The sequence below is a fragment of the Manduca sexta genome, unplaced genomic scaffold, assembly GCF_014839805.1.
Source record: "Manduca sexta isolate Smith_Timp_Sample1 unplaced genomic scaffold, JHU_Msex_v1.0 HiC_scaffold_651, whole genome shotgun sequence".
NCBI classification, from domain to species: Eukaryota; Metazoa; Arthropoda; class Insecta; order Lepidoptera; family Sphingidae; genus Manduca; species Manduca sexta.
Window position 1 is genome coordinate 1 of NW_023595464.1, and position 23898 is coordinate 23898.

At 40.7% G+C, this 23898-nt stretch overlaps 1 protein-coding gene across 1 annotated transcript in view; it reads right to left on the minus strand.

Moving 5' to 3' along the window:
* Positions 1-5: 5 nt before the first annotated feature.
* Positions 6-23898, minus strand: part of LOC115448156 — a gene marked incomplete at both ends in the record, with an annotated part of 49995 nt that continues 26102 nt past the window's right edge. Inside the window, 45 exon segments of the mRNA XM_037447190.1 lie at positions 6-163; positions 242-544; positions 633-1265; positions 1384-2025; positions 2109-2417; positions 2491-2790; positions 2991-3323; positions 3406-3705; positions 3800-4120; positions 4212-4526; positions 4616-4918; positions 5312-5611; positions 5694-6023; positions 6112-6423; positions 6515-7147; positions 7254-7559; positions 8143-8442; positions 8529-8861; positions 8942-9256; positions 9347-10276; positions 10356-10664; positions 10759-11388; positions 11499-12140; positions 12247-12552; positions 12629-12925; positions 13015-13344; positions 13426-13740; positions 13824-14450; positions 14527-14835; positions 14933-15235; positions 15321-15644; positions 15719-16036; positions 16404-17036; positions 17117-17419; positions 17561-17854; positions 17935-18264; positions 18345-18659; positions 18777-19415; positions 19501-19806; positions 19889-20188; positions 20283-20612; positions 20779-21087; positions 21199-21825; positions 22533-23138; positions 23552-23887. Of these exon segments, the coding sequence (XP_037303087.1) occupies positions 6-163; positions 242-544; positions 633-1265; positions 1384-2025; positions 2109-2417; positions 2491-2790; positions 2991-3323; positions 3406-3705; positions 3800-4120; positions 4212-4526; positions 4616-4918; positions 5312-5611; positions 5694-6023; positions 6112-6423; positions 6515-7147; positions 7254-7559; positions 8143-8442; positions 8529-8861; positions 8942-9256; positions 9347-10276; positions 10356-10664; positions 10759-11388; positions 11499-12140; positions 12247-12552; positions 12629-12925; positions 13015-13344; positions 13426-13740; positions 13824-14450; positions 14527-14835; positions 14933-15235; positions 15321-15644; positions 15719-16036; positions 16404-17036; positions 17117-17419; positions 17561-17854; positions 17935-18264; positions 18345-18659; positions 18777-19415; positions 19501-19806; positions 19889-20188; positions 20283-20612; positions 20779-21087; positions 21199-21825; positions 22533-23138; positions 23552-23887 (17714 nt within the window).

Genomic DNA, 23898 nt, shown 5'->3' on the forward strand with positions numbered 1-23898 from the left:
GCCAGAGATGGAGGACAGTCTGTGCTTTGTATACATTCTGGTCGACAGTTTGGCGGATTTCCAATGAAGCCTTGTAAGCAAACACACATTGCTTGTCCATTTGATTCGCGGCACATACTATTGGGTCCACAAGGTGATGGATCACACGGTTTGTTCTTTGGTTCTAAAAACAAATTCAAATGTTTGTAGCATATACAAAGAATAATTGTAGGTTAATAAAGTTAGTAAAAAATGTACTAACCTTTAATTTTGATGCACTCGGTAAATGCACTGCCAGTAAAACCGCTTTGACAGCTGCAAATTGCAACGTGATTGTAAACCGTACACTCTGCGTTGACCCCGCACATGTCTCTACATGGATTGATACATTTTAGTCTGGAACAGGCCTTATCTAATGGACAATCTGTGCTTAAAACACATTCTGGTCGACATCCAAAATAGGGATCGCCTTGGTACTCAGGTATGCAAGTACATGTTCCTTCGTTACAAACGGCATTAGCGCCGCAAGGAGACGGAGAACACGGGTCCGATTTTTGCGGCAGTTCTATAACAGGAAATTATATTTTTAAAATATTGTCACATACATATTACATTTTGTTTCTACTACGATATAAATGTTTATTAGGTATTACCTGGTGGTTTTATTGTACATCCTGTAAACGGATCGCCGTCATATCCAGTCGGACAAGAGCACACTGGTACGTGTTTAACAATATTGCATATAGCGTTCGATCCGCAAGAACCTAAACAAGGATCTATGCATTTCATGTTGATGCAGGCCTTGTCGTTGCTACAATCAGTATTTAATATACATTCAGGTCTACAATTCGGTGGACTTCCGAAGTATCCTATTATGCATGAGCAAGAAGGAACTCCTCCAACGTCTCTGCATTCAGCATTTTGTCCACAAGGTGAAGGAACGCAAGGATTGCTTTGTTCAACTATAGAAGGCCTAAACTCAGGCTGTACGTAGCAGCGGGAGAACGGATCACCTGCGTATCCTGACTTGCATGAACATATTGGATTGTGTTTTATCACTCTACAATCTGTGTTTATACCGCATCCTTTAGGACATGGAGATATACATTTAAAGTTTTCACAGGCTTTATCTAAAGGACACTCGGAGCTTGTTGTACATTCTGGTCTACATAAAGGCGGTGTTCCGGAATAACCGCTTAAACAAGTGCATACAGCGACACCGTTCTGTGTTCTGCATTGACTGTTTGGTCCACATGGTGAGGGGTTGCAAGGATCCGTCACATCGGCTATTAAAAAATTAAACATATTGAATTAATAGTAGTCGAACAAAAATATAATTTAATTTTACGATCTCAAAAATTATTAAAGAATTTTTGCACGAGAACATTAATTTTAAATACTTACATTGTGGTTGGAACGTGCAAATCTTGTATGGGTCGCCATTATGTTGGTCTGGGCATGTACAAATAGCTACGTGATTAATAACGTTACATAATGCATTTATTCCGCATGTGCCCGGGCAAGGATCATGACATTTGTTCTGATGGCAGGCAAGATTCGACGGACAGTCCGAATTAAGTGTACATTCTGGTTTACAAATATCATATGGGTCTCCGAAGTATCCAGGTAAACACATACAAGAGCCGACATTGTTCCTTTCTTTGCATTCTGCATTGACTCCACATGGTGACGGAATGCAGGGAGTGGGGCGTTCCTCCACAACCGCAACCGCTTGTATGTTACAATAAACGAATGGATCGCCTGTATAACCAAGCTGACATAAGCATATTGGTGTATGGCTTACAACTCTACATTCGGCGTTTGTACCACATGACCCTGGGCAAGGGTCTCTACATTGTGAGTTAATACATGCCATATTAGTTGCGCATTCAGTGTTACTTGTACACTCTGGTCTACACCGTGGTGGTGCTCCTATAAATTCAGGTAAGCATTTGCATTCAGCGTCATTTTCACGCTCGATACATTGTGAATTAGGGCCACAGGGGGATGGTAGGCACGGATTGACTCTCTCAGGTACTGTTGCAGCTGTATAACAAAAAAAATAGGTGAACAAAACAAGAAACAAGGTATTTTTTATGATAATACAATCAATTTTATTTCATACTTACGAATAAACTGACAAGACGAGAATGGATCACCAGAGTATCCTGATAAACAAGTGCAGACAGGATTATGGTTGACTACTATGCAATGTGTATTAAGACCACAAGCACCTGGGCAAGGGTCAATACATTTTTGGTTGGAACACGCCTTATCCAGTTTACAATCAGAACTGACTACACATTCCGGTCGGCAATTTGGAGGACTACCGATATACCCTTGAACGCAAACACAAACAGCATGCCCATTCACTTCTTTGCATTGGCTGTTTGGACCGCAAGGGGATGGCTCACACAAGTTCGTCACGACAGGTGTTTCTGCAAGAAAAAAGAATTGTCATAATGCATTCTTATTTACAAACTGTAATAATTATGATACTGTACAACATACCGAATTTGATACAGTATTGGAAAGGTGATCCGGTATATCCAGGCTTACAAGAACACATAGGAATGTGATTTATAGTTTCACAAATAGCGTCCGTTCCGCATGCTGCAATACAAGGATCTGCACATTTATTTTGTACGCAAGCCTTGTCGCGTGGGCAATCTGAGTTTAATATGCATTCTGGCTTGCATGCAAAGTATGGATCGCCGTGATATTCTGGTATGCATGAGCATACGCCATCTTCGCACACGGCGTTAGGACCACAAGGCGATGGTGAACAAGGATTGACAGGCACAGCCGGTACTGAAATCAAAAAAAAATTATGCATAAATACAATAACGAACTGTATAGTCATCAGTTATTCGACAGCAAATTAATCTAATCATTAGTGCTTTAAAATTATTTCTATAGTACTATACTATTAATTATATATCCGCACATAGCTTTCTAATCATCTATCTGAAGGCAAATTAACAATATAAATGAGATTTATTTTTTCTTACCTTGTTGTATGATGTGGCAACTGCTGAAGGGATCTCCAGTATATCCGGGCACACAAGAGCAAATAGGCATATGGTTATTAACGTTACATTGAGCATTGTTTCCACAAGCTCCAGGACAAGGGTCTGAGCATTTATTATTTATGCAAGCCGTAATAGCGCTACATTCAGAATTGATGGTACACTCGGGCCGGCATCGTGGTGGCGAGCTGATATAGTTGGGGAGGCAAGTACACCTCGCGTTTCCGTTAAGTTCATCGCATTGGGAATTCGGTCCACATGGAGATGGTAGACAAGGATTTCTTTGGGCTTCAACTGGTGGAATTGAAATTGGCACTAGAAATTAAATAGTTTAGTCAATATTGTATAATTATGTATCCTTATAAAATAATATGGTATTTATTGAATAAATAATTACTTGGTACGCAGTTTGTGAAAGGATCTCCAGTGAAGCGTTCTTGACAGGAACATATGGGATTGTGAGCTATAACACGACAGTTTGCATTTCTGGCACATTGTCCTATACAAGGATCTACACATTTATGGTTAATACAAGCCTTATCACTGGCACATTCGCTATTGATTGTGCATTCAGGTCTACAATTTGGCGGAGAGCCCATGAAGTTAGGTTGGCAACTGCATATGGCTTGTGAGTTTATTTCTCGACACTGACTATTAGGGCCGCATGGTGACGGAGTACAGGGAGTCTTTACGGGTTCTGAAATAAAATGTTATATTTAATATGAATTTACATGTCAATTAATTATGGTTAAATATCACTGTAATGTTTAAGTCTACAAAATATTATGTACCTTCTATTTTCACAACGCAGTTGGAGTAAGCATTGCCGGTTAACCCTGGAGGGCAGTAACACGATGGTAGATGGTTTATAACTTGGCAGATAGCGTTAGATGCGCACACGCCTGGGCAAGGATCTTTGCATTTATTTTGAACACATGCTAGAACTGGCGAGCAGTCGCTATTGATAATACACTCAGGTCTACATCCTTCGTATGGATCACCCACATAAGATTCTACACATCTGCAAGAACCGGCGCCATTTCTTTCCGAACACTCTGCATTAAGTCCACAAGGCGAAGGATCGCATGGCGATGTGTATTCAATGACAGATTCTACAAAACAAAAATTGCGTCGTTAGAAATATTGTAGTGTTAAAAATAGCCGAGATTGGATAAGTTTTGGACATCCAATTTATTACACTACCTTTAATTGGGCTGCAGGAAATAAGAGGATCTCCAGTTTGATCGTATGGGCAAGAACATACAAGAGCGTGACTGATAACATTGCACACCGCGTTATAACCACAGCTACCCGGGCACGGATCTCGGCATTTTTGATTGATGCAAGCCAGATTGCTCGGACATTCTGAGTTGCTCACACATTCCGGATGGCAAGTTGGCGGTATGCCGATATAATTGGACTGACAAGTACAAGAAGGCGATTCTCCAATAACTTTGCATATTGAATGCGGGCCACAAGGCGATGGGGTGCAAGGATCCACTGGTACTTCAGGAACCACTGTAAAATTATTTAAGTTTAATGTAAAATAGTATTCTATAATTAATAAGTATATTTACTATGTTTCTATAAACAAGGTCAAAATATACCTATTGGATAACATGACGCCAAAGGATCTCCGGTGTATTGGGTTGGACATGTACATATAGGATTGTGGTTGATCACTTCACATTTCGCTCCATAGCCACAGCTGCCTAAGCATGGATTGATGCATTTGTGATTATTGCATGCTTCGTTGCGTGGACATTCTGCACTGATCGTACATTCCGGTCTACACGATGGAGGAGTGCCAACAAACGTTGGAAGACATGAACAAACGCCTTGTCCATTTATAGCTCTGCATTGGCTGTTAGGTCCACATGGATTTGGATTACAAGGTTCCATTATTGCAACTAAAAAGAAGTAAAAACACGTTAATAACTTAATATTACCAGTCCTGTATCATATACTGTCCACTGCTGGGCACGAGCCTCCCCTACTACTGAGAGGGATTAGGCCTTAGTTCATCATGCTGACCAAGTGCGGATTGGCAGACTTCACATAATATATTCGTTTTTTTTTGCAGAATTCTCAGGTATATTTCGGTTTCTTCACTTTGTTTTCATTCACCGTTAAAGTGAACGATTATAATTGATAAACAATACACATAACTTCGAAATCTCGGAGTTTTGGGTTTTATACCGGCAGATATCTGTCTTGGTAGATCTTTTCATTCCGAACTAGGCTGTCGCCGCTTTTTACCTACTATTTATATATAATGTAATTACATTCAATTAAGTACTTACTTTTGACTTCGTGACATTCGACAAATGCATTGCCTGTCGTGCCCTCTGGACAGTTGCATATTGGGATGTGATTGTAGACATTGCACTGTGCGCTCGGAGCACATGTTCCTGGACACGGATTCACGCATTTGTTCTTTGAGCAAATTTTGTCCAAAGCACAATCTGTATTTAATACACATTCTGGCTTGCAACCAAAGTAAGGATCGCCTTGATAGTCATTGAGACAAGTGCAAATTCCGTCGTTACATTGCGCATTGAATCCACAGGGTGATGGGTTACAAGGATCAAATGGAGTTTCATCTGCAATAAATAAAAGGTCGTTATAGTTTAAAGGATTTCGATATAATTATTGTAATAAATATACTTATTACACATTTATTACCTTTTATGGGCTGTATAATAGCACATGAAGTGAAGGGGTCTCCAGTAAATCCTGGTGAACATGTACATGATGGAAGATGTGAGAAGACAGTACATTCTGTATTTTGACCGCAACTGCCAGGGCATGGATCTCGGCACTTCATGTTGAAACAAGCTTTGTCAGCTGGACAGTCTTGGTTTATTACACATTCTGGTCGGCAATTAGGTGGTAGTCCTTGATAATTCGGCATGCAGGAACAAGATGGTGAGCCATTAACTTCACGGCAAATTGCATTTTCACCACACGGACTGGGTACGCATGGGTTCCTTACTGGCTCTGGAGGCGGTTTAGCTACAAGAACATGAAAAATATTTATATTTACGCCACCAGGATTATTAATTATATATATTGATTTCTATTAAATTAAGTGAATACTTACGTTGAGGAGAGCAGAATGAGAAAGGATCTCCTATAAATCCAGGGTTACATGAACACATAGGACTATGGTTAACAGTTCTACAATTAGCGTTTGAGCCGCAACGACCAGGACAAGGATCTACACATTTCTGATTGACACACGCTTTATCCAAGGAACATTCCGAACTTGATGTACATTCTGGCCTGCAGCCTGGTGGTGTCCCAATGTAATTTGGCATACACGAACATGCGCTTTGCCCATTCACTTCGCGGCAGACACTATTAGGCCCACATGGATTTGGTACGCAAGGCGTAATATTTTTGGGTGGTTGTTCTGCAATATTAAAGTTAATTTAATAATTTCCAAACGCATAAAATAGATTAAAATAAATCACAATAATTGTGGTGAATAATAAAATGAATACCTCTAATAATGTCACATCGTCTGTAAGGATCGCCAGTGTATTCTTTCGGACACGAACATGTTGGTAGATGATTAACAACAGCGCATATAGCCATAGGCCCACAAGTGCCGGGGCATGGGTCTATACATTTGTTTCGAACGCAAGATCTGCTAGGTATACAATCGGTGTTGACAACACATTCAGGCCTACAGCCTTCATATGGATTACCTATATAGTCTGGTAAACAAGAACAAGAACCGGCTGAGTTGTGCTCTTTACAAACTGCGTTGGCGCCACACGGCGAAGGTTCGCATGGCGAAGATCTTTCCGGTACTATTTCGTTTTGTGGATAACATGTCGAAAAAGGGTCTCCAGTATATCCGTTATCACAGAAACATGTTGGCGAATGGCTTATTGTTCTGCACTGCGCATTAAGACCGCAAGCGTTCAGACATGGATCCTTGCATTTTTGGTTAACACATGCCAGATTAGAAGGACATTCACTATTACTGGAACATTCTGGTCGACAATATGGCGGCGTTCCAAAATAGTCTGGCATGCATGTACATGATGGTGTTTCTGCAACTTCTTTGCAAATAGCATTTGGACCACATGGCGACGGTGAGCAAGGTGTAATGTCGGCAACAGGGGGTCCTATAAAAAATATGCAAATATCTAATTATACCGAACAAAACCCGAGAAGTATAATATGATATATTTATTTAATATCATCACATATCAAATATTGGGGTACACTTACGGAATGGTGTACATCTGATGAATGGATCGCCAGTGTACTTATTCGGGCATGTGCATATGGGATTGTGTTTCACAACAACACATTTCGCATCTACACCGCAGGATCCGGCGCAAGGGTCTATACATTTCTGGTTAGAACAAGCCTTATTTGATGGACAATCTGAACTGACAACACATTCGGGTCTACACAGTGGTGGACTGCCTCTGTATCCTTGTATACAACTGCACACTGCTTGCCCGTTCAGTTCCTTGCATTGACTGTTCGGTCCACATGGCGATGGATGACAAGGATTTTTCACAATTGGTCCTGTAAATATAAATATAATGAATGTTAATAACAAAAAGAGACGACTATCCCGCCTTCACAACGGGCACTGCAACACCTGTAAGCCAGGATCAGCAAAAGCACGCGTGTTATGAAAACGAGCGGTGAAGCTCCGCGAGTCTCAGAGGACACTTATGTGTCTTTAGGTCGCAACGTAATTAATCAAATATCAAAAAAGAGAGGAGTTGGAAATATAAATTATATACTTCCCTCTACTGGAAAGCAGGAGACATAATAATTAACTATCGAGACATTTTAACCTCAAGTATATGGTAGGGTAGGTATATTTACAACTATAAAATTTATGAGGCATCACGATTAAAAAATAATTAAGTCCTATGATTTGAGCTGTTAAATTTAATTTCAGTAATAGGCATAGGAAAGCCGAAAATACTGTACATATACTATACTACAATATCCATGTAATAAATAACTCTGAATGTTATTTGCATACTATTTAAAATGATGTTGGGCTGGCCAGTGGCCATGCCAAATACGCGATGAGCAGACTCTTTATATTCTGAATAGTATAAATTATTTAGTATCTTGGTTCAGAATACTTTACCTTGTATTGGTTCACAGTTATAAAAGGCATTGCCCGTCATTCTTTGAGGACAACTGCACATCGGTATGTGATTTATGACATCACATAAAGCATTTAGAGCGCACGTGCCAGGACAAGGATCTACACACTTATTTTTTACACAAGCTTTATCTGTAGGGCAATCTGTGCTTAGTACACATTCAGGTCTGCAGCCCAGGTAAGGGTCGCCTTGGTGTTCTTCAACACAAGTGCACACTCCGTCATTGCATATGGCATTGGGTCCACAAGGAGACGGATTACAGTTATCAATCACATCATACACTGAAATACAAAAAAAAGTTTATCATGAGGTGCTTTAAGGTATACAAAATATTAAGTATAAATTGTTAAAAAAAAATGGTACGTACCAGGTGGTTTTGGTGTACACACTGTGAACGCATCACCAGTGTAACCATCAGGACATGTGCATATAGGTGTATGCAATGATACAGTGCAGACTGCACCAATACCGCAAGAGCCAGGGCAAGGGTCGCGACATTTTTGTTGGATGCATGCTTGAGAAGTTGGACATTCCGCATTGATTACACACTCCGGTTTGCAATTTGGTGGACTGCCTATATAAGTAGGCATGCATGTGCACGACGGCACTTTGTTTACTTCCTCGCAAATCGAGTTAGGTCCACACGGTGATGGTATACATGGGTTACTATACGGTTCCAACACAACGTTTGCAACCGGCGCTATAATAAGATAAAAATTAATATAAGGGCATCTATTCAATGGTTTATTATTTATAGATAATAATATAAGAGTAACTTACGTGGCAATGGATTACATCTAGTGAACGGATCTCCTGTGTAACTAGGCTTGCATTGACAAATTGGACTATGGTTTATAACCCTACAGTTGGCGTTAATTCCGCAAGCACTTATACATGGATCCTCACATTTTTGGTTTACACAAGCCTTCTCTCTAGGACATTCTGCGCTTGTAACACATTCCGGACGACAGCCTGGTGGTATTCCGATATAGTTAGGTAAGCAGGAACAGACGGCTTGTGAATTTACTTCCTGACAACGACTGTTTGGTCCACATGGTGATGGCTGACATACATTTATGGGTGTTTCTTGAATTTCTAAAAAAGCATTCATATTATATTTAATAAAGTATATCGTTTCCTGAAGCAATGTTAAGTAATTATTTAACGTAAGAAATGAAAACTTACGTTCTCGTGTGCAGTAACGGAATGGATCGCCAGTATATCCTCGATCACAAGAACATGATGGTGCATGGTTGATGACCTGGCAGAGAGCGTTCGGAGCGCATGCTCCCGGACATGGGTTTTGACATTTACTCTGAACACATGCTTTATCGGGTGGACAATCAGTGTTTATAGTACATTCTGGGCGACAGCCTTCATATGGATTTCCAAAGAAGTCTGCCAAACATGTACATGATCCAGCGCCGTTGTATTCTTTACAAATAGCATTACTGCCGCATGGCGATGGTTGACAGGGACTTAATGGTTCATGTATAATTTCCTTTCTACGACATTCCACAAATGGATTACCAGTATATTCTGCGATACATGTACAAGAAGGTGAGTGACTTATTACATGGCACTCGGCATTGCTGCCACAAGTACCTTTGCATGGATCCACACATTTTTGGTTTATACATGCGAGACTTAAGGGGCATTCAGAATTAGCGATGCATTCTGGTTTACAGTAAGGCGGTGATCCAACATATCCGTTGAGGCAAGAACATGAAGGTGCGCCTAAACTTTCTTTGCAAACAGAGTTCGGTCCACACGGTGACGGAGTACAAGGATTGACTGGTTCCGGGATAAATTCTTGCACTATACATCTGACAAATGGATTTCCTGTGTATGACGATGGACAAGAGCAAATCGGGTTGTGGTTAATGACTTGGCATTTTGCACCGATTCCACATGCTCCACGACAGGGGTCGATACATTTCCTATTACTGCAAGCTTGGTGAGGTAAACAATCTGTGCTCACACTACATTCTGGTCTGCACGAAGGTGGGCTTCCAATGTATCCAACCAAGCACGAGCATACAGCTTGACCATTCACATCGCGACACTGGCTGTTTGGCCCACATGGGCTGGGCTGGCAAGGTTGAGGACTTTCAACTGAAAAAAATATATAGTCATTTTCTTATAATATAAGTATATGTTTATTATTTTACTCAACTATAATGGTGATGCGTACCTTCTAGAGGGGAACATTGGACGAAAGCATTACCAGTCATGCGTTCTGGACATCTGCACATGGGTATATGGGCTATAACTTCGCATATTGCACTAGTAGCACAAACACCGCTATTACATGGATTGACACACTTATTTCGTAAGCATGCTTTGTCGTGAGGGCAGTCGGAGCTAAGTACACATTCAGGGCGACACTCAAAGTATGGATCTCCTTGATATTCAGGAAGACATGAACATTCTCCATCATTACAAACTGCGTTGGCACCGCAAGGTGATGGATTACACAAATCAATTTCATCCTGGACAATCTCTGCAAAAAGAATATTATGATTATGTAGTGATAAGATCGGTTAAAATATTATAGTGTTAATATGTCATTAATTAAGTGAAATTATTGTTATTACCTTGCGGTTTACATTCAGTGAAAGCGTCTCCAATATAATTTTCGAAACACGTGCAAATAGGCGTATTTTTCTTCACTACACATTGAGCATTCAACCCACATGAGCCTGGACAAGGATCATTACATTTATTGTTAATGCAAGCGAGATTACTGGGACAATCCGCATTGATCACACACTCAGGGCGACATCCTGGCGGGGCTCCTATATATTTAGGTAGACAAACGCACGATGGTATTCCACCTACATTTCTACATTCACTAAATGGTCCACAAGGTGAAGGCAGGCAGGGGTCTTTTGGTGCTTCGTGTACTACGGGAGGTGGCAGCCGGTAGCATCGGCTAAAAGCGTCGCCAGTAAACTGTTCCATGCATGTACATATTGGACTGTGATTTATAACTTTACATAGAGCATTCTGTCCGCATTGCCCGACGCATGGATCTTTACATATTAGAGATATGCAAGCTTTGTCTGTTGGACACTCAGCACTTATAACACACTCTGGTTTGCAATTTGGTGGAGCGCCTCGGTATTCTGGTAGACAAGTGCATACTGCTTGTTCGTTGGCTACTTTGCATACGCTGTTGGGACCGCATGGTGAGGGAGCACAAGGGTTCGATGGTTGTTCAATACCTAAAAATTTAATTATCAAGTTACAAACAAGTTAGTTGATTTACTATATTTTTACATGTTTAGCGATATGATATTTGAAATATAATTCTAATTTAACAAGAAATACTCACTTTGCGGTGGAAGTTTGCAATTTTGTAATGGATTACCAGTAAATCCTGGTAAGCAAGTGCATATTGGTGCGTGATTCACAGTTTGACACTGAGCATTGGTGCCACATGTACCCGGACACGGGTCTTGGCATTTGTTTTGTTGGCATACCCTATTAGACGGACAGTCTGTGTTGACGGTACATTCCGGTCGGCAACCTTCATAAGGATTTCCAAAGTAACCAGATGCACAAGAACAAGCGCCGGCGTTATTGCGTTCTTTGCAAATAGCATTACTTCCGCATGGGGATGGAAGGCATGGAGAAGACGGTTGTGATGGGGGAATATGCTGAACCACTGTACATTGCAGGAATGGATCTCCACTGTAGCCCGGTAGGCAGACGCAGTTTGGAACATGGCTCACTACTCGACATTGTGCCAGGGCACCACATGCACCTACGCATGGGTCACCACATTTATTATGAATGCAAGCCAGGTGATTCGGACACTCGCTATTACTTGTACATTCCGGTCGGCAGTTGGGTGGTACACCAATAAATTGTTCCATGCAAGTACATGATGGCGATTCGTTAATGGATTGGCACACTGAATTAGGTCCACATGGTGATGGTGTGCAAGGATCTATTTGTACGGGGATTTCTTGTGCTAAAATAAAAATGGCACGATTATTTGACTTCATTCTTGCGACGAAGTGATGTTATTCGTATTTTTCTTTCAGAAATACTGCTGATTGTAATATTGAAATACTTACGTCGCGGGATGCATCTAGTGAATGGATCTCCAGTAAAGTCATTCGGGCATGAACAAATAGGATTGTGGTTAACAACCTCACACAGTGCATTGACACCACAAGCGCCTTTACACGGGTTGATACATTTGTAATTGTTGCACGCCTTGTTCAATGAGCACTCAGAACTGGTGGTACATTCAGCTCGGCATGTTGGGGGATTTCCAGAGTAGCCCGGTATGCAGGAACATATAGCAATGTTATTTACCTCTTTACATTGACTGTTTGGTCCACACGGACTAGGATTACATGGCTTGGTTGGCATAGGAGCTAAAATCCAAAAAATGGACGTTAATTACATATATTTTTTAATTACCTTATTTTAAAATATTCGCCGCTTTTTTACCTTTGAGAACATTACAAGACACGAATGAATTGCCAGTGTACCCTGTTGGACAACTGCACATCGGGATATGGTTAATAACTTCGCAAATTGCATTTGTGCCACATGTATTGGGACATGGGTTCATACATTTCTTATTGACGCAAATTTCGTTCTTTTGACAGTCTGAGCTAATTGTGCATTCAGGTCGACAGCCTAAGTATGGGTCACCCTTATATTCTGGCAAGCATATACATTCTCCATTATTACATTCCGCGTTTGAACCACATGGTGATGGATTGCATGGATCTGTAGGTAAATCTGAAACAATTACGTAATAATTTAATTTGTATTAAGCTTTGAACACGTACTCATAGCATGAATCTCATATTTCATCATGAACTACCTACCATTTATAGGCTCTAATGCGCAAGCTGTGAAGGGATCGCCTACATAGCCCTCAAGACATGTACAGATTGAAACGTGTTTTTTTACGGAACATTGGGCATTCTGTCCACAAGAACCGGGGCATGGGTCTTTGCATTTCTGGTTTATGCAGGCAAGAGTACTAACACAATCTTGATTAGTAACACATTCAGGTCGACAATTCGGTGGACTTCCTAAGTATTCAGGCGAACAAGAGCAGGATGGTTGTCCGCCTATATTTCGACAGACAGAGAATGGTCCACATGGTGACGGCACACACGGATCGGTCGTCTCATCCAAAAGCGGTCGTATTGCTATAACAATAAAAAAAGATATAATATTAATAAACTTAGTAGTAAGAATATATTTTTTATTCTAATATAACAATACGTTACCTGGTTTAGGATAACACTTTGAAAAAGGATCACCAGTAAAACCTGGACGACAGCTGCAAATTGGATTATGATTGAATACTCTGCAATCAGATTTTTTACCGCAGGGTCCTGGGCACGGATTAACACAGTGCTGATTTACACAAGCCTTATCGGTAGCACAATCCGAATTCAATGTACATTCTGGCCTACAAGATGGTGGCTCGCCAACGTAATTAGCTAAACAACTACACACAGCTTGGTCATTTATGACACGACATTGGCTGTAAGGCCCGCATTGATTCGGCGAACAGAGATTCTGTGGTGCGGCTTCTTGCTCTGAAATTAAATAAGCAAGTAAATACTATATCTTTATAGTCATTGTAACTTAAAACACTTTGAGATCATATTATTATACTCACGAGGAATAGGATTGCAGCGACGGAAGGCGTCACCTGTATAACCGACTATACATGTGCATATTGGAGCATGGTTTAATGTAGAACAGACAGCGTTCACACCGCAGGTTCCCGGACAAGGGTCTTGACATTTATTGCCAATACATGCTTTATCGCCAGGGCAATCTGAGTTAGAAACACATTCGGGACGACAACCTTCGTAGGGATTACCGAAATATCCTTCATTACATGTACATGAGCCAGCTTTATTCTGTTCTCGACAAATCGCATTAGGTCCACAAGGAGATGGTGAACACGGTGTCAAGATTTCGTTGTTAATTTTCAATGAACATTGTGAAAATGGATCACCCACGTAACCTTGTGGACACACACACATGGCGGAGTGACTGACCACGTGACATTCAGCATTTACTCCGCAAACTCTTATACAAGGATCTTTACATTTTTGATTAAGACATGCTAAATGTGGGGCGCATTCGCTGTTGCTTATACATTCCGGTTTGCAATAAGGTGGTTGTCCTTTATATTCAGGCATACATGTGCATGATGGGCTGCCATTTATATCTTTGCAAATGGCATTAGGTCCGCACGGAGATGGTTCACAAGGACTCACAGTCACTGGAGGAGCATCTGTAATAATTTACTTGTATAAGTAATTAATTCGTTCAAGATTTTTTAAAACCGATGTGAATTATTTTCTACTTACTTATAATTAAATCGCATTGTATGAAAGGATCTCCGGAATGAGAAGTAGGGCATGCACAGATAGGATTATGATTGACTACTTCACAAATTGCTCTTAATCCACATGTTCCGACACATGGGTCAATACATTTTTGGTTTACACAAGCTTGATTTTGTAGGCACTCAGCGTTTACTACACATTGTGGACGACAAGCTGGGGGTATTCCTAAATACGTTGGCAGACACGAACATACAGCTTGGTTGTTTATTTCGCGACATTGGCTGTTCGGGCCGCAAATAGCTGTGCTACATGGATTTTGAGTAGGATACACTGAAATAAAAAATAAATGCGATCATTAAGTACAATATTTAAGTTTAACGCATGAATAAAACAGAAATATTAAGTTGCATCAATAACAAGTGCTTACCTCTTATTGGGTTGCATGCGATGAAGGCATTTCCAGTAAAGCCATTATTACAGCTGCACATAGGAATGTGATTAACAACACGACAAATAGCATTTTCTCCACAAGCTCCCACGCACGGATCAACACACTTCTTCTGCACACAAGCTTTGCTCTCCTCACAATCTGAACTGAACACGCATTCTGGACGACAGTTAAAGTAAGGATCACCATGATATTCCGGTAAGCATTGGCATTGACCGTTAATACACTCTGCATTAGAGCCGCAGTGAACATTTGAGCAAGCGTCTGTCACTATTGGTTCCACTGTAAAAAAAAATATATATGTCAAGTTAAAAACAATTTAAACATATACCTATAAATTTATAATAAATGATTACAATATATTAACCTTCCAATGGCTGAATTTTACAACTGGTGAACGGATCTCCAATATATCCTTCAAGACAAGTACATATGGGAATGTGATTTAGAACGCTACATGTAGCAGACACGCCGCAGGAACCAGGGCAAGGATCTTGACATTTTGAGTTGATACAGGCTCTATCGCTGGGACAATCGGAGTGTATTGTACATTCAGGTCTACAATTTGGCGGACTGCCGATGTACGTGGGTAGGCAAGAGCACGACGGATTATTGCCGATATCACGACATTCGGCATAAGGCCCACATGGAGAAGGTACACAAGGATGCTTGTAATCTGGAACTACGTCATCTGAAAATAAATACCATAGTGTTAGAACAAAAATAAACGTAATCAAATTGTGAGTAAAAAAATAGGTAACTTACATTTAACCGGTGTGCAGACAGTAAATGGATCGCCAGTAAAGGATTGTTCACACGTGCACATCGGGCTGTGATTAATTACTTTGCAGACAGCATTACGACCACAGGGTTTAGGGCAAGGATTGATACATTTATGTTTCACGCAAGCCTTATCGTAGGGGCATTCAGAGCTAACGACGCATTCTGGTCGACAGTTAGGTGGTGAGCCGACGTATTCCGACAAACACGAGCATACTGCTTGATTATTTACTGTTTTGCATTGACTGTTAGGGCCGCAAGGTGATGGATAACACACATCAACTGGCGCGATTGCCACTGGTTCTATAAATAATACAATATATTATAAAATACCTGACTTAAATAACTAATAAACTAATCTCAAATCACATCACGTACAACCTAATAATGACTAACTGTATCGGTAGCGTTATTGTATTGCGTGCAGAGTACGACTACAACTACAACTCCAAGATCGAGTGACATTGGATTTTTTTGCTCAGTATTAATTTGGCCGGATTCTGAAATTTATGTCCGATATGGCGATAGGCTCGCCACCTATTATGCCATGAGAAAGAACACACATGGCGAAAAGTGGGTTCCCCGGGTGCAATTCAGACTCCCGCTTTGCGGAGCTTATAAAAGCGTGATGTGGTTTTGTTTAAATTATGTATTATAACATTGAACTAACCTTGGTAAACACAATATCTAAATGGATCGCCAGAGTAACCAGTGTTGCATGTGCATTGAGGTACATGGTTTACGACTTGACAGAAAGCATTGGGTCCGCAGCTTCCAGGACATGGATCGCCACATTTAGTATTTACGCAAGCTCTATTGGACGGACAATCAGTGTTGGCAACACATTCCGGTCGACAATTTTCATATGGGTTGCCAATGTATCCTTCCATGCACGAACATGATCCAGCATTATCTTTTTCCCGACAGATGGCATTTGCACCACATGGAGAAGGCGAACATGGTGTTGTTGCGACCTCTGTATGCAATGGTTCGTGAACACACTCAAAGAACGGATCGCCAGTGAAGCCGTAAGGACATAAACAGATAGGCGAATGGCTCACAACTCGACATTCCGCATTCGGAGCACAAGCGCCCACACAAGGATCAGTGCACTTCTTGTTGACACAGGACAAATGTACTGAACATTCTTCATTACTGCTACACTCTGGCTTACAGTAAGGCGGTGAGCCTATGAAACCTTCTAAACATATGCAGGACGGTGCTTCGTTTATTTCTTTGCATAGTGAGTTAGGGCCACAAGGTGATGGTGTGCAAGGGGTAACAAGCTCTGGCAGTCTCTCAGCTAAAATATATAATAGCAATTAAAATAAAATCATCAAATGTTATACATAAATATCTGGCGTTATATAATAAAAGACTTACGTTGTCTAATACACCGGGAAAATGGATCTCCTGTGTATAACGGTGGACAAGTGCATATCGGGTTGTGATTAACAACTTTACATTCCGCATTAACACCACATGAACCAATACAGGGGTCGACACAATGCTGATTGCTGCATGCCATGTTAAGTGGGCATTCGGCACTTATAGTACATTCGGGTCGGCAAGATGGAGGTGACCCGATCATGTCAGGAGCGCATGAACATACCGCTTGGCCATTTATGTCTCGACAGCGACTGTTTGGACCACATGGAGAAGGTTCGCAGGGGTTTCCGAATGTTTCTATAATATAACACAGGTTTATTTAAATATTTTTTCTTTTGTAAATTCATACTACATCATTAATTATGAAAATGTTATTTCAATAGTATTACTAACTATACTTATATAATTTGTTTACTTCAATAATAAATAAATACAAACCTATTACAGGTCGACATTCTACAAAGGCGTTTCCAGTCATTCGTTCCGGACAACTGCACATTGGAATGTGGTTTACTACATTGCACACGGCATTCAACGCGCAAGTTCCCGGACATGGATCTTTGCATTTATTTCCTATACATGCTTTGCTGCGATCACATTCGGAACTCTGTAAACATTCAGGCCGACATCCGGAATAGGGATCTCCTTGGTATTCAGGAAGACAAGTGCATTTTCCATCGAAGCATTCAGCATTTTCTCCGCATGGTGACGGGTTACATAAGTCATCTTGAACTTCAATAAAAATCAATTTAAAAAAAATATTTTATCCATATTACATGGTGTTTGTATAAATATTTCAATTTTAAACTTACCTTTAGGTGGTATAAGATTGCACTGAGTGAATGCATTTCCAGTGTAACCTTCATTACACGAACAAATAGAGACATGCTTGATGACCTGGCACATAGCGTTTATTCCACATGATCCAGGACACGGGTCTCTACATTTTTGGTTCATGCAGGCCATATTGCTAGCACAGTCTTCGTTTATAGTGCATTCTGGTCTACAATTAGGTGGACTGCCTTCAAAGTTTGGCAGGCAAGAGCAAGATGGGACGCCGCCATTATTTTGACATTGTGAATTGGGGCCGCATGGTGAAGGCACACAAGGATCTCTTTGGGGTACTTGAGGTACCTCCGCAACTAAAAAAAAATAATATGATAATACAAATAATATTATCTCAGGTTTGTTTCTATATACATATTTTAATAACAACACTTACTTGGATTCGAGTAACAACGTGAAAATGGATCTCCGGTGTATTCATTTTGACACGTACATATGGGGCTATGATTTATAGCTTTACAAAGTGCATTCTGTCCACAAGGTCCAGGGCATGGAGATACACATTTTTGATTCTTACACATTTTATCGCTTGGACATTCAGCGCTTATCACACACTCAGGCCTACAATTTGGAGGAGAGCCCCGATATTCTGGTAAACATGAGCAGACACTTTGGCCGTTTGAAATTCTACATTGACTATTTGGACCACATGGCGACGGTTCGCAAGGATTTGTTGGTACATCTTCTATAGCTGAAAATTCAGTCAATCTCATTAGTGAGTAGCATTTTAATCTAAACTACATGAAATCATGTACTCAATATTCACCAGAAAACAAATTATATAAATTTAGGTATGTAAATTACTTACGTTTGATTGAGCAATGGCTGAATGGATCACCGGTGTATCCTAATCTGCAAGTGCACAATGGTGAATGATTTACTACTTGACATTCAGCATTCGGAGCACACGTACCAGGGCATGGGTCTATGCATTTATTTCTGGTACAGGCTTTATTACTTGGGCAATCTGAATTAACGACACATTCATGATGACATCCTTCATATGGGTTTCCGAAGTATCCTTTAGCACATACACAAGCACCCGCTCCAGAATGTTCTCTACATTCGGCGTTGGGGCCGCAAGGCGACGGACTGCATGGAGATATGTACTCTACAGAGAAAATAGGTGTTTTGCTGCATTGTACGGCAGCATCTCCACTATATCCTTCAGGACATATACAAACTGCAGTGTGGCTAACAACCCTACACTCTGCATTTCCACCACATGCCTGTTCACAAGGATTCTGACATTTTTTGTTTATACATGCAAGCTGAGGTGAACATTCACTATTAGCCAAACACTCAGGTCGACAGTTGGGCGGAGATCCAATGAATTCAGGCATGCATTGACAAGACGGGACGTCTCCGTCGGTTTCATGACAAATAGAATTAGGTCCGCATGGCGATGGTTGACACGGATTCACATGCACCGAGGGCTCTGCAACGGCTAAAAAAATAATACGCAGGTACAATACCTTGTTTCGATTATACGAAATTGAAGATAAATAGTGAAAATAATCGTAACAACTTACGAATGGAAATACATCTCGTGAAAGGATCGCCTGTAAGCGTCGCAGGACAACTACAGATAGGATTATGATTTATAACTTGACACTGAGCAGCTACACCACAAGTTCCTTGACAGGGATTGATGCATTTTTGATTGCTACAGGCTTTGTTAAGTGGGCAATCCGAACTCGCTACACATTCCGGTCTACATGATGGTGGGGCACCACGATAGCCTGGTAAACAGGAACAAATTGCTTGACTTTGGAATTCTCTACACTGACTATGCGGTCCGCATGGAGTAGGGAGGCATGGATTTTGTTGTAAGACCTCTGCAACAGAAATGCAATAATTAAAACAAATTCTGTCATAAATTGTATGAATTACTTTTTGTGCTACTAAAACCAGTTTTACCTTTAATTGGAGTACATTGTATGAATGCATTTCCGGTCATCTTCGCAGGACATGTACACACTGCCATATGGTTGACCACTTGACATAATGCGTTAGTGCCACATGTATTAACGCATGGGTCGACACAATGATGTTTTACACATGCCTTATCCATTGGACATTCTGAACTTATAGTACATTCCGGTCTACATTCAAAGTATGGGTCACCGTGATATTCTTCTATACAAGTACAAACACCTGCATTGCAAACTGAGTTTGGTCCACAAGGTGAAGGATTGCAAGGGTCAACGTGAGTTATTTCTGAAAATTTAACATTACATTTAGTTTTCAACAATAACCTATAGCTGTTAATAAAATGCATATTGTTTCACAATCCCATCAACTACTGACATACCTGCCGGTCGTTTCAAGGTACAACTATTGAATGGATCTCCAGTATATCCGTCGAAACATGTGCAAATTGATACATGGCTCTGAACTCTACAATTAGCATTAACTCCGCACGACCCTGGACACGGGTCGATACATTTTTCATTGACGCATGCTTTGTCACTGGGACAATCAGAGTTAATAGTACATTCTGGTCGGCAGTTGGGAGGGCTGCCGGTGTATTGTGGCATACAAGAACAGGAAGGCGATCCTCCTACGTCACGACACTGTGAGAACGGCCCACACGGGGATGGTACACATGGGTTGCTTGTAGACTGGTGAACAACCTCGGCCACTGAAATAAAAAATATCGTTACTCAAATAATTTTCAATAATTCAGAATATTAAGATTGATTTCTTTTCTTTCGAGTAGCTATTTGTTGTAAGAATTTGAAAAGATAATAAGAATTTATTTCAAAAAGATTGTGAATAATTTAGTATTGTATAGTAACTCTATATACCTCTATAACATTCACTGAATGGATCTCCGGTGTGCTGGGATCTACATGAACATATAGGACTATGATTGATAACTTTGCATTCAGTATTCCGGCCACATACTCCTTCACAAGGGTTCCTGCATTTCTGACGTATACATGCTTGTTGTTGATTACATTCAGAACTGAGTAGGCATTCTGGTCTGCAAGATGGTGGCGTTCCCATAAATTCTGGTTGGCAAGTACACACTGCCTGTTCATTAGAAACTTTACAAATACTATTCGGCCCACATGGTGATGGCACACAAGGATCTCTGTGTACCATAGGCGGTTCTGGAAGAAAGTAATAACATATGTTACAATATCGATACTAAATAAGAAACAATTTCTTTCTAATGGTAATAACGAAGATATAACGCTAAAATTAATCTTGAAATGATTTACCTTCCATTTGTTCATAACAATTCTGGTAAGGGCTACCCGTCATTCCAGGCAGACATTCACATTTCGGTGTGTGATTGATAACGTTGCACACAGCGTTACGTCCACATATATTGTTGCAAGGATTTTTACATTTGTTTTGTATGCAGGCCAAGTTAGTGGCACAATCAGAATTCACGACGCACTCGGGGCGACATCCTTCATAGGGATTGCCGATATGGTCAGGTAAACACACACACGCTCCGGCATTTCTTTGTTCCTTGCAAACGGCATTAGGGCCGCATGGAGATGGGGAACACGGTGTAAGTGGCAAGTCTATGACCCTACATTCTATAAAAGCATCCCCGGAATAGCCAGGTGGACAAATGCATTGTGGCGTGTGGCTCACTACTCTACACTCTGCGCCAGCTCCACATGACCCAGGACATGGGTCTCTACATTTTTGGTTGATGCACGCCATCTCGTTGGGACACTCTGAATTTGCAATGCATTCGGGGCGACAGTTCGGTGGATTTCCTGTATATCCGTCAATACATGCACATGATGGGGACTCATTTATTTCCTTGCATATGGAGTTCGGGCCACATGGAGAAGGTTCGCATGGGTTGACATAAATTGCAGGTTGTAAATCTAAAAAAAATATTGGAAATTAGACAAAATAAAAATAAAATATACAGTTGAACTAGTAAACTAACAAATGATTTGTTTTTTGTTATATATTTTATTTTAACATGTACTTTTTGTAAAATTAAACATACATAATTCATGTTTAAAAAAACATAAATATTAAAAAAAAATATCAGCCCTGTATTATATACTTGCCCACTGCTGAGCACGGGCCTCCTCTATTACTGAGATGGATTAGGCCTTAGTCCACCACGCTGGCCTAGCGCGGATTGGTAGACTTCAGACACCTTCGAAATTCCTATAGAGAACTTTCTCAGATGTGCAGGTTTCCTCACGATGTTTTCTTTCACCGTTAAAGCGAACGATAAATTCACAAAGAATACACACATGATTTTTTAGAAAAGTCAGAGGTGTGTGCCCTTGGGATTTGAACCTGCGGACATTCGTCTCAACAGTCCGTTCCACACCCATCTAGGCTATCGCCGCTTAATAATAATATTTTTTTAAAAAGGAATCACCACCCTTTGCGAGGCTAAGACTTAAGCCACTGGCAGTTAGTAATTCAAAGTGACGACTCTCCTTACAATTCGTGCCACGTCGAGCAGTAGGTTCTGCCTTCAGCAGCTGGCTCTTGACCCAAAGGCAAATTTTTTAAACATTATAATTAACAGTAATAATTAAGAGTATTATTTAGAACAATAGCACTGTACCTTCTATTATACATCTAGTGAATGGATCGCCTGTAAAGCCAGATGGACAGGAACAGATGGGGTTGTGGTTTATCACTTGGCATTGGGCTCCTGCACCGCAATTTCCTTTGCAAGGATCAACACATCGTTGGTTTGAGCATGCTTTATTCAGTGCGCACTCTGAGCTGGTAACACATTCGGGTCTACATGTAGGTGGGGCACCCATGTACCCTTGCAAACATGAACATATAGCTTGGCCATTTATTTCACGACATTGACTGTTAGGACCACAAGGTGAAGGGTTGCATGGGTTAATAATTTCAATTACTTTATTCTCTATACATTGAATAAAGGCGTTTCCTGAATATCCTTTCGGACATGAACACATGGGAACGTGGTTAAACACATCGCATATAGCACCCACACCACATGTGTTGATGCAGGGATCGACGCATTTACTTTTAATGCATGCTTTATCTTGTGGACAATCAGTACTCATTAAACATTCAGGTCGGCACCCATAGTAAGGGTCTCCTTGATATTCAGGCAAACAAGTACAAACACCATTATTACATTCAGCATTTGCGCCACAGGGTGATGGGTTGCATGGATCCGTTTCGATAATTTCTGAAAATGTAACATGATTGCATTATGTACAGGGAGGATTACCGAGACGAGGCAATAAGGAAAGCTACCTTAATCGCTGTAGCTATAAGAAAACTTTCTAAGTTTCTAGACACACTGAATTTGTGGTTGCATTTCTAACAAAATGTATGAGGAAAGCTTTTTTGGTATTTTTTACTCTAATGGCCCCATAGAGACTTTTTATTCTTATGAACAAAATTTTACTGGCATCAAAAATGTTTTTGCATAAATTACCTATTTCTTTGCCGATTGTACATATTTTTTAGAATCTGTGAAGCTAATTCCTAAAGTCATTAAGTATATTACATAATGCCCTAAAAAGTTTTCTTGTTGGTTTGGGTGTTCCTACTGCCGTATCTCAAAATTCATTCTAACAATTAATGAGTTATATTTACCATCCTCTTCACGCATCGGCAGACAACGAGTGAATGGATCTCCTGTGTATCGTTCAATGCAACCGCATTGCGCGATGTGGTTGAAAACAGTACATTGTGCATTTAGACCACAGGCTCCGGGGCATGGGTCGCGACACTTTTCGTTCATACACGCTTGGTTGCTGGGGCATTCCGAGTTAATAGTACATTCTGGCCTGCAGTTAGGCGGGTTGCCAACGTAGTTAGGTTTGCAAATGCAAGAGGGCGTGTCTCTAACATTTCTACACTCGGCGTAGAGTCCGCATGGTGAAGATAGACATGGATCAGACGAAAGCGGACTTTGAGGTGGTTTTGATACTGTAAGATAA